This window comes from Corythoichthys intestinalis, chromosome 17 (genome assembly GCF_030265065.1).
Source record: "Corythoichthys intestinalis isolate RoL2023-P3 chromosome 17, ASM3026506v1, whole genome shotgun sequence".
Lineage (NCBI taxonomy): Eukaryota > Metazoa > Chordata > Actinopteri > Syngnathiformes > Syngnathidae > Corythoichthys > Corythoichthys intestinalis.
Genome location: NC_080411.1, coordinates 32,079,602 through 32,092,028, shown reverse-complemented (window position 1 = coordinate 32,092,028; position 12,427 = coordinate 32,079,602). Strand labels below are relative to the sequence as shown.

At 38.4% G+C, this 12,427-nt stretch overlaps 1 protein-coding gene across 2 annotated transcripts in view; it reads right to left on the bottom strand.

The window, feature by feature from the left end:
* The window catches only part of ric1 (RIC1 homolog, RAB6A GEF complex partner 1), a 75,370-nt gene that overhangs the window by 30,687 nt on the left and 32,256 nt on the right, over positions 1–12,427 (bottom strand). The window contains exons 7-11 of one of the 2 annotated variants that reach the window (XM_057818821.1): positions 7,480–7,568; positions 6,997–7,085; positions 6,515–6,659; positions 6,389–6,437; positions 6,095–6,286 (exon numbers count right to left, since the gene is read on the bottom strand). In XM_057818821.1, coding sequence (XP_057674804.1) covers positions 6,095–6,286; positions 6,389–6,437; positions 6,515–6,659; positions 6,997–7,085; positions 7,480–7,568 — 564 coding nt within the window. Of the gene's footprint in view, positions 1–6,094; positions 6,287–6,388; positions 6,438–6,514; positions 6,660–6,996; positions 7,086–7,479; positions 7,572–12,427 lie in introns of both variants that reach the window. The other variant, XM_057818820.1, reaches the window with a different exon arrangement.

Genomic DNA, 12,427 nt, shown 5'->3' with positions numbered 1-12,427 from the left:
CCCGAACATAAATATAGTGAATAGGTGAATAATGAAAAGTTGGGTTCTTTAACAAGTTCTGCCTATACTACAGCATAAATAGTAAATAAATAGAATCAGCCATTTTTCAACATTTAATTGCAATTAGCTTTATTCTTTTGAAATAGATATGCTATGATCTGATGTGAAGAGCCCACCTCATGAAGTCTTTGCACCATTCACAGGCACAAAGACTTGTGGGTACCCCTTTTTTACATACAGTGGGGCAAATAAGTATTTAGTCAACCACTAACTGTGCAAGTTCTCCCACTTGAAAATATTAGAGAGGCCTGTAATCGTCAACATGGGTAAACCTCAACCATGAGAGACAGAAAAAAAAAAACAGAAAATCACATTGTTTGATTTTTAAAGAATATATTTGCAAATCATGGTGGAAAATAAGTATTTGGTCAATACCAAAAGTTCATCTTAATAGTTTGTTATGTACCGTTTGTTGGCAATAACGGAGGCCAAATGTTTTCGATAACTCTTGACAAGCTTTTCACACACTGTTGCTGGTATTTTGGTCCATTCCTCCATGCAGATCTCCTCTAGAGCAGTGATGTTTTGGGGCTGTCGTTGGGCAACACGGACTTTCAACTCCCTCCACAGATTTTCTATGGAGTTGAGATCTGGAGACTGGCTAGGCCACTCCAGGACCTTGAAATGCTTCTTGCGAAGCCACTCCTTTGTTGCTCTGGCTGTGTGTTTGGGATCATTGTCATGCTGAAAGACCCAGCCGCGTCTCATCTTCAATGCCCTTGCTGATGGAAGGAGATTTTCACTCAAAATCTCTCGATACATGGCCCCATTTATTATTTCCCTTACACAGATCAGTCGTCCTGGTCCCTTTGCAGAAAAACAGCCCCAAAGCATGATGTTTCCACCCCCATGCTTTAAAGTGGGTATGGTGCAATTCAGTATTCTTTTTCCTCCAAACAATAGAACCTGTGTTTCTACCAAAAGTTCTATTTTGGGTTCATCTGACCATAACACATTCTCCCAGTCCTCTTCTGGATCATCCAAATGCTCTCTAGCGAACCGCAGACGGGCCTGGACGTGTACTTTCTTCAGCAGGGGTACACGTCTGGCAGTGCAGGATTTGAGTTCCTGGCGGCGCACTGTGTTACTGATAGTAGCCTTTGTGACTGTGGTCCCAGCTCTCTGTAGGTTATTCACTAGGTCCCCCCGTGTGGTTCTTGGATTTTTTTTTTCACCGTCCTTGTTATCATTTTGACGCCACGGGGTGAGATCTTGCATGGAGCTCCAGATCGAGGGAGATTATCAGTGGTCTTGTATGTCTTCCATTTTGTAATAATTGCTCCAACAGATGATTTCTTTACACCAAGCGTTTTACCTATTGCAGATTCAGTCTTCCCAGCCTGGTGCAGGTCTACAGTTTTGTCTCTGGTGTCCTTCGACAGCTCTTTGGTCTTCGCCATAGTGGAGTTTGGAGTGTGACTGACTGACATTGTGCACAGGTGTCTTTTATACCGATGAGTTAAAACAGGTGCCATTATTACAAGTAACAAGTGGAGCTTCGTTAGACCTCGTTAGAAGAAGTTAGACCTCTTTGACATTCAGAAATCTTGCTTGTTTGTAGGTGACCAAATACTTATTTTCCACTCTAATTTGGAAATAAATTCTTTAAAAATCAAACAATGTGATTTTCTGTTTTTTTTCCACATTCTGTCTCTCGTGGTTGAGGTTTACCCATTTTGACAATTACAGGCCTGTCTAATCTTTTCAAGTAGGAGAACTTGCACAATTAGTGGTTGACTAAATACTTATTTGCCCCACTGTAGTTGGTGAATCATGACGTGCGTGAGTCTTCTGTGAATACAAGCACTTTTCTGTTGACAAGAAGGAGGCTAAACTCCCTTGTTAAGTTAACCCTATACACTCCGCATTGTATAATCTAAGACGCCGGCATCCCCTTGATTTCTGTGAACCATAACGTCTGTTGTACTCATTATAAAGATGTCCTTTTTGGCCAGTATATAGACAAACAGGAGCTCTTTCATTCAACACCAGATGGCAGCACTGTAGCATCGTAACTAAATGGGTTTTCCTGGGCGACTGAAAATATCCAGTCCAAGTTCGCGTCATGATTCATATAATGTCTCTGCTGGAATAATCAATTTTTCACACAATTACATCAACAAATGGCATTACAATGACAAGGCAGGGGCAGAAGAAGGTGCTGAAAACCAGTATAAGAGCATCCAGTCCTTAGGAGGCGAGTACAAGCAGTTAATTATGTAGGGACTGAAAATGAGTCCAAAAAAGAGAGGACATGGATTCGGAGGAAGAGGATTTGATCAACAACGGCATTGTTGGCTCCAAGAAGGTAATAAAATAGAATAAATATATTGCTATTTATCATGAACATAACAGCGATCGAGTCCAATTAGATACGATTTGAGCCCTCCAGACCTACCTTGACGAGAGTGACCCTCAATGTTGAATGAATAACATCTTGTGTTATTGCCTATGTCAACAATGACAAAAAAATTGTTTTTTTCTGTTTATAAGCTGCTAAAATCCATTAGAAACCAAAAAAAAAATCATTGATTATTAGATTACATTATTATATTTTACTTTAGTATTATACTCATGTTTGAATTTGAAAATACAGTGTGAAAATGGCTATTTGTAAACAATAGATAATATAATATTTTTTTCCCCACTTTTCAGATCGACCCCCTGCTAGAGCTCCAAGGGCTGAGAAGGCGAGAGGTAGAGCCAGAGGCATGAACTGACCCCTCCCAGATGTACAAGATGAAGTTTCATTTCATTGAAATTAATAGAAAATGGTATCATTCAAGTTTCATGACAATGATGTTCATTGTTTACAAACTATTGTTAAAAAGTGCCACTTTTGGAATGTAAATTATTCGGTGCTCAACCTTGAAGTGCAATATGTCAAATTAAAGTTAAGATGTTACATTTTTATCATCAGTTGTCAAAACCTTACTTAGATTTATAGTTTATCATTAATCAAGCAATTTGTGTGATTTTCCATATTCCGCTTTTGAAATTCTTCAACTATAGCTGGTATGACACTTAAAAATGTAAAAAATTTTGGGAAAAAGTTCATGACATAATCCTTTGACGATTTAGGAATAAATACTCGTAGAAAAATCAACTCCTGATTTCACTAAAAATGCTCAGAGTGCATAGGGTTGAATATGAACCACAAAACATTGATGTATGTATATGTATATACAGTATATGACACAATCACGCATATAAATATGTGTGTGCAGCCCCCACTGTGTCAAAATCCCAGTTTTCTTTTCTGTGGCTCTTTGCCTGTTAAAGGTTGCCGACCACTGGTTTAGAACTACAACAAATGTGAATTGTTACAACCGCTATATAACACAAGTATAGATAATGAGTGCAAATTGATATGCAAATGTATGTATTGATGACTTGCTTATCCCAAATACAGTGGTACCTCGACATACGATCACTTTGACACATGATCTTTTCGACATCTGACGTAAAATTTGACTGGCCATTTGTTTCTACATCTGACGAAATGCTCGAAATAAGACGATTTATGACAGCATAGCAATTTCATTGTTTTCCCACTAGATGCACACACAGCGGATTTTCTTGTGAGAGAAATCAACATGGGTTCCAAAAATGCTAAAGCAGGTGGTGAAAAAAGAAAAAAGGGGAGGCTGACCATTGGAAAAATATGAGCGTGGGTGCACGTTTGTGAACTGCTTGACAATACTCCTCCGACCTCCGTTTGCCAGTCTTTATAAGTAAAGGTGACAACCATCACCAAAGAGATCCACAGCTTTGTCAAGTTTTTAATCATTTACAGTATTTCAGAACTTGTGCAAAAAAACATGCCAACGGCCCACAACAATAGGACGTTGAAAGTGAAAGGAATACAATCTCAACTGTACTCTCTCACTCTGCCGTCAGCCCTGCGGTGCGTTCAGATACACCACACATTGTACGACTGCCACATTAGAACCCGATTTGTTACATTATTACAGGTACTATTATTATCATTACTATTGTTATATATTATTCTGATTTTTATTCATAATGTACAGTTTTGGTCAAAAGTTTACATACACTTGTGAAGAACATAATGTCATGGCTCTCTTGAGTTTCCAGTTATTTCTACAACTCCGATTTTTCTCTGATAGAGTGATTGGAACAGATACTTCTTTGTCACAAAAAACATTCATGAAGTTTGGTTCTTTTATGACTTTATTATGGGTGAACAGAAAAAAGTGATCAAATCTGCTGGGTCAAAAATATACATACAGCAGCGCTAATATTTACATGTCCCTTGGCCATTTTCACTTCATTTAGGTGCTTTTGGTAGCCATCCAGAAGCTTCTGGCAAGCTTCTGGTTGAATCTTTGACCACTCCTCTTGACAGAATTGGTGTAGTTCAGTTAAATTTGATGGCTTTCTGACATGGACTTGTTTCTTCAGCATTGTCCACAAGTTCTCAATGGGGTTTAAGTCAGGACTTTTGGAAGGCCATTCGAAAACCTTAATTCTAGCCTGATTTAGCCATTCGATTACCACTTTTGATGTGTGTTTGGGGTCATTGTCCTGTTGGAACACCCAACTGCACCCAAGACCCAATCTTCGGGCTGATGACTTTAGGTTATCTTGAAGAATTTGAAGGTAATCCTCCTTCTTCATTATCCCATTTACTCTCTGTAAAGCACCAGTTCCATTGGCAGCTAAACAGCCCCACAGCATAATACTACCACCACCGTGCTTGACGGTAGGCATGGTGTACTTGGGGTTAAAGGCCTCACCTTTTCTCCTCCAAACATATTGCTGGGCATTGTGGCCAAACAGCTCGATTTTTGTTTCGTCTGACCACAGAACTTTCCTCCAGAAGGTCTTATCTTTGTCCATGTGATCAGCAGCAAACTTCAGTTAAGCCTTAAGGTGCCGCTTTTGGAGCAAGGGCTTCCTTCTTGCACGGCAGCCTCTCAGTCCATGGAGATGCAAAACACGCTTGACTGTGGACACTGACACCTGTGTTCCAGCAGCTTCTAATTCTTGGCAGATCTGCTTTTTGGTGATTCTCGGTTGAATCTTCACCCTCCTGACCAATTTTCTCTCAGCAGCAGGTGATAGCTTGCGTTTTCTTCCTGATCGTAGCAGTGACAAAACAGTGCCATGCACTTTATACCTACGAACAATTGTTTGCACTGTTGCTCGTGGGACCTGCAGCTGCTTTGAAATGGCTCCAAGTGACTTTCCTGACTTGTTCAAGTCAATGATTCGCTTTTTCAGATCCATGCTGAGCTCCTTTGACTTTCCTACTGTAGCGTTTGTGGGCGTTTGCATCCAATGAGCCCTATTTAAATGGCCTCAGAGAAGTCACCAGCGTTAGTCACTCATAATCACTCACGAAAGTTAAGAGGCCATGCTATGAAGCTCATTTCACTGACACAACTTTCTAAGTCACCAAAATTGCTAATTCGTGTTGCTGTATGTATATTTTTGACCCAGCAGATTTGATCACTTTTTCTGTTAACCTATAATAAAGTCATAAATGAACCAAACTTCATGAATGTTTTTTGTGACAAAGAAGTATTTGTTCCAATCACTCTATCAGAGAAAAATCAGAGTTGTAGAAATAACTGGAAACTCAAGAGAGCCATGACATGTTCTTCACAAGTGTATGTAAACTTTTGACCACAACTGTATTTGTTTTGCTCTTTGTAATTGCTATTTGCAATAGTAACAGCAGTATTTATTAAGGATTTAGTGTAGGATTTTGGGCTGTTGAACAAATTAATGGAATTCTAATGTATTCTTATGGGGAAATCCTGCTCGACATACGACCATTTCGACTTACAAACAAGGTCCTGGAACAAATTAACTTCGTATGTAGAACTACCACTGTAGTGTATTGACTCGACTTGACCCATTAACACGAATTGGACTCCAGCCACATTTTCTTGAGACATGCAAGAAATTAACTCATGGCTTAAATTTTCATCTTAGTCCAAACTTTGCTGCGCCTTGACTGCACAGTGAATGCACTCTGTATTTTTTTGTTGGTCAGTCAGCTTACCGTACAGGGGTTGACAGTGAGGGCGCTCTTGATAAAGTGAAACTGCAGGATTCCAGCCTGCGATGATAGCTGGGGGGGTGCGGTCATCTTCGTCGCTTCTGCCATCTCGGCCACTTGCTGCTCTTCCTCCGTCCTCCTCTTCGTCTGCTTTGCTGGCACCACCCACAGGTGATAGCCCTCTGCTCCCCAGCTCTGAAACACATTTAATCTTACATTAAAAAAAAGAAAAAGGGAAAAAAAAGCTAAACACATCAGGTTAATGTTTTTTTAAAATTTAAAATAAAGTGCACAAACCATGGAGCTGATTTTAAGGGGATCTTTCTTAGTGCCATCAGAGCGGTACCTTTAAACAGACCCAGATAATACACTTTCATTTCGGATTTTTTTTTGGTAGTTTTGCATCTATGTGCGTCTACTCACGCAAAGTCCTCTCCCAGCGTGCAGATGAGCTGTGCGCCAAAGACGCTCCAAAGCGATAGGCCGCCACATTCCCACGTCACCATGGCGACGCTGAAGTCAGGTGACCAGCAGATGAGCTTCACCGGACCCGTCTTGTTGTAGATGTCTAGAAGAAATACGAGGTTAGGAATAGCATACAATGAACTACTTGCCTCAAAAATTTTGGAATTAATTAGGGGCTGGACTCAAAACATTTGTCTAATTCGAGGCTTTGTAATTAATGTTGCTGTTAACTGCATTACTACCAAAACGGATGTATTTTGTGGGATCCAATTCCATTTTTTCCTAGCATCTTGAATTCATTATTATAACAATCAGTCAAAATTTGTAAACCGCCTTAATCAGACTGATTAAATTGACATTCCTGAGGCTAATAATGATTATCCCACTAGAGGGCGATGTGTCTCGTTTCATGGACTTAAAGAAGGAACCAGATGTGCAACCTGGGTAGTGTTTTGGAGTGAGTTCCAGTTTGTGCGAAAGCTGCATGGATCCAGTTGCTGTGTCGATCATGTAGACCAGCACTGAACCGCTGGAAAACAGTAGAATACACAATAAGGTCTGATCAGTAAACATCTAAATGAAGCTAGACTTTACGCTGAACATAGACAAAGAGAAACCCGGCAAAGTGGCTGATGATATGTTTCTGACAAGCACACACAAGGGAGCCTGCGCAAACACGACCTGACACATTCTTACACTGGACACTTAACAATCACGCTCTGTGACACGCAAGCAAATGCGTGAAGGCTTCTTGAACCAACGCCACATTGTGACTGACAGACACACATTGTGAAGCTACACATGAGTACATACACTCTTACACACACATTACACTCGTGCGCACTCTCATTCACTGTAACAATCACAGTCAGGCTGACAGTTTCTCTTTCTCTCACCCAAATGTTGGTGAGGCCACCACTTACCTGGCGCAGCCATATGCCATAAGTCTATACTTGTTGTTGACCGCCACGCAGGTGCCATCGCTCACATCTGCAGCCCAGACGCCCTGCAGCTGCTAGACACACAGGAAAATGTTTATTAACACATATTTTCCAAACTAACTTGACTGGGGCAAGGAATATGTATGGAGTAATCTGCTTTTTTTTTTTTTTTTTTTTTTTAAACCCTTTTGAACCCTACTAGGGCTTAAAGATATTAGAAAAAATGACGTTGCGACTTTTCATAGGCTTGCGATATACGGTATATTGCGACATTAAAACTAGAAGAATTTGGATAGATACCGTATTGTCCCAAATATAAGACGGCCCTGATTATAAGACAACTCCCTCTTTTTCAAGACTCAAGTTTGAAAAAAGACTTTTTGAACACCAAAATATTTTTTTATATAGAAAATAATTGCAGTACATCCGGAACAAATGATTATAACAATATATTTGAGAGAAAAAGCATGTTATTTTGCCTCATTCAAATCTTTATATCTGAACATTTAAATATGTAAACTAAACTGCAATCACATTCATAAATGAATGGCTTCTGGTTTTTGAAATGTAAATAAACCAATCTATTTTGATAAAACCACAAAATTGCAATAACTGTATTAACTAGAGGTGGGAATCTTTGGGCACCTAACGATTCGATTAAGATTACGATTCAGAGACTCTGATTCGATTATAAATCGATTATTGATGCCCCCCTCCCCCCCATTTAAATAAAAAAATAAAAAAATTATGTTTTGTATATTTGTTCCAAAATTGTTCAAAAATCCTCTTAGGCTAAATAAACCAAACTACTATTTTAGTATCAAGTTACTGGTTAAAAACAGTAAATAAAATACTCAAGTCCCCATTCTGTATCAGCAGCTTTAAACTACATTCAATTCATTTAATGTTGTGAATCAACCGTTAAAGTTGTTAAAATTGCGCCCGTTATTCCATAATTTCCCTCATGTCTACTTTCGACATGTGAAAGTTTTTAAACTGTTTCATCATTTAAAGATAGATTCAAGTCAAGACTTTGCCGATTTAGGGGTATTATAGATAAAAAGTAATTAGGTTCTCTACAACAGAGCCTTCTAGAGAAGTCTACTGCTTTAAGATGGCGCCTGTTTACTTGCGCGGGAAAGTATGTCATTTCACATCTAGTCTAGATATATGTGATATCTACCATAGCCGTATGTTGCCGTATGTTTGTAGCAACTAGCAACTGGGCGCTGTTTGTAGCGGCTGACGGCCGCAGTCAGGTATTATTGTTTTTTTTTTTTTTTTTTACCTAGGGGCATTAGCTGCACATGATATTTACTCTCGGTCCGTTCCTCATTGCGCCCCGAAGACCGCGCCGACTGCGTTTTATTTCCGCTTTGCCTGATATTATTCAATAATCGGAATTTGGATGTTTGTGAATCGTTCTCGAATCTTCCATGGCCGAATCGAGAATAATCTAAGAACCGGAAATTTTGCATGCCTCTAGTATTAACTATCAAAGTGAAGTCTAACTGTAACTGTAGTCTTGAAACAAATCTGAATAAGGAAAAACATTGCAATAAAATAATGCAAACTGGTTAAACTAAAAGAGAAGCTGAGATCTGTCATGACAGAACATCGCTTCAATGATATCTGGCGCCATCTAGCGTTGTGAATGGATATAATGTCTAGACCATGAATATAAGACGACCCTGTCTTTTTCAGTGTTATTTCAATGCAAAAAACACCGTCTTATATTCGGGCCAATACGATACTTTGGTTGACTTGCCATAGCCACATTGCACTCATATACAGGTAGTCCCCGGGTTACGACGGACTCGACTTATTCGACTTTACAACGCTGGAGTCGCTTTTTTTGTTTTTTTGGTTGGAATAAACAGTTCATAACCCGCGAGGGACTACCTATAGTACTGCTTATCCCAGGCTAAGGGAGTTTATTTGTGAACAAATCAGCCCATATCTTTGCTAGTGACTTAAATTTGATCTGTAAAGTAACTTGGCCTGAAAATACTAAATCTTGGCAGTATACTCTTTTCGGGTCAAGATTGACCCTTGTCAGGGAAGTTCAACTTTGAACTCCAAGACAAGTGTTACCTTGATAGCTCGATTTGAGAAATGAATACGACCCCAACCATGGATTGCTTTTCTTCGAAGGCTTTATGAACAAGAGCTCTCGTGTACAAAATGATGTTACCCAGCCCGGAGCTGTGATCACCCAGAAAGTACAAAAAAGTACAATAGAGGCTGGACATTCATACTGTTGAAAGTAGAGGTGTGCAAAATTTCCGATTCTTAGATTATTCGCGATTCGGCCGTGGAAGATTCGAGAACGATTCACAAACATCCAAAGTCCGATTATTGAAATATGCGAAGTAAAGCGGAACTACACAACACTCAGCGCGCCGCGCGGTCTTCGGGACAGAACGGAGCGAGAGTAGCTAAACATCATGCTTCCCATTACCCAGCCCCTCGGGTAATGCCAATGCTCAACTCACGGCTCGAGCTCAACTCATGCAACGAAATAAAAAAACACAACAACATACCTGACTGCTGCCGAAAAGCTCCTCCAAAGTACATCCATATAATGTTACGGTGGATATCATTTATATAGGACTAGATGCAATATAGATTTGGTAGTGTTAGCAGCAAATCTACATAAAGCTAGATGCGGGCGTTATAAATGGCCACCATCTTAAAGCAGTACACTTCCCTGCAAGGCTGTTGTAGCGAACCTTCCAAGCAAACCTAATTAACTTTTTATCTAAAATACTCCTAAATCGGTAAAATATTGACTTGAATCTATCTTTAAAATAGTTTTAAAACTTTCACATGTCGAAAGTAGACAAAAGGGAAATTATGGAATAACGGGAGCAATTTTAACAAATTTAATGGTTGATTCACAACATTAAATTAATTGAATGTAGTTTAAAGCTGCTGATACAGAATGTGGACTGGAGTTTTTTATTTAATGTTATTTTTGTATATTTGTTTACTGCTATATGTTAACTTGATACTGAAATAGTAGTGTGGTTTAGCCTGAGAGTATTTTTTGAACAATTTTGGAACTCATGTACAAAACATTATTAAAAAAAAAAAAAAAAAAAAAAAAAAAAAGAGAAAAAAAGGAGGGGGGTGCAACAATAATCGTTTTATAATCGAATCGGAGCCTCTGAATCGTAATCGTAATCGAATCGTTAGGTGTCCAAAGATTCCCAGCTCTAGTTGAAAGGGCGGTGCCGAAACCCACAGTGAAACGAAACTTATTAAGAAACGAAACTCATCATCTCAGAAACCTGGGTATTTTTCCATACAAAAACATCTTTGAGCTGAGACCTTGAACACCGGCAGTGACTAGAACGAAGTCTGATAAACCACAGTTGCCACATTGTATTAATTCAGGGCATATTGGAAAACAGGAACATAACACTCCATGGGGAGGCACACTCAACTAGGGCTGCAGCTCTCGAATATTTTAGTAATTGAGTAATCGACTGAAAATTCTATCGATTAATCGAGTAATCGGATAAAACATATATATTTTTAGGTGAAGAGCAATTATAAATATACATGAAAAAACAAGACATTTCATCTAATATTGAAGCATTTTCAGACAATCATTGTCTTTATTTTCGATGTACATTGTTGAAAACAGCCAACAATTGCATCTCAGATGTAACTAGAATTTTAAAAAAAAGACTAATTCACTGCTTTCACTCAAAAAACTTTTAGATCTTATAAAACATATATATATATATATATTAGGGGGGTCAAACGATTAAAAATTTTAATCGAGTTAATTACAGCTTAAAAATTAATTAATCGTAATTAATCGCAATTAATAGCAATTCAAACCATCTATAAAATATGCCATATTTTTCTGTAAATTATTGTTGGAATGGAAAGATAAGACACAAGATGTATATATCCATTCAACATACGGTACATAAGTACTGTATTTCTTTATTATTACAATAAATCAACAAGATGGCATTACCATTATTAACATTCTGTTAAAGCGATCCATGGATAGAAAGACTTGTAGTTCTTAAACGATAACTGTTAGTACAAGTTATAGAAATTTTATATTAAAACCCCTCTTCATGTTTTCATTTGAATAAAATTTGTAAAATTTTCAATCAAAAAATAAACTAGTAGCCCGCCATTGTTGATGTCAATAATTACTTACACAATGCTCATGGGTGGTGCTGAAGCCTATAAAATCAGTCGCACCCAAGCGCCAGCAGAGGGAGCCAAAACTCCGAAAAACACAAGTACACGTTTCACTGTGCTGTCATTGTAATATGTTTGAGCGAGGCATTTGTGCGTTAATTGCGTCAAATATTTTAACGTGATTAATTTAAAAAATTAATTAACGCCCGTTAACGCGATAATTTTGACAGCCCTAATTTTTTATACATATATATATATACATTTCTTACTTAAAAATGCCATTACGCTTGATAACACACATCACTTAAAAGTCAGTGTTTCAATTGAATTTCTATTTGTGTAAAGCTATTTTAAAGTTCTAGTTAAGTTTTAAGTTAGTCTAAACTGTAAGTCCTGATAGGATTTTAAGTTTTTGCAGTGTTCAAAATAAATGTATGATACCTGCTGTATTGGAGCTCATTAGGGACCAGTGCTACTTGTTGTTTTATCCAGCAGTGACTACTGAGCTAAAACTGACAGTTAGCATTATTAAGTTTTTATTTGACACCCTCATCACTCTACAACGCAATGTTTTCACAGATTAAATAAAGCCTGTATGTAAGACACGTTAGCCACACATTGACAGTGGTCATAATTAATAGAAACCTAGCACTCCGCAGGGTTAACGTTACGTGAGCGAGTGACAGTAACGTTAATCTTATTTATTAGCGCTTAGAAGTCTACTGCTTTAAGACGGCGGCTGTTTTATTAACGCCGCTGA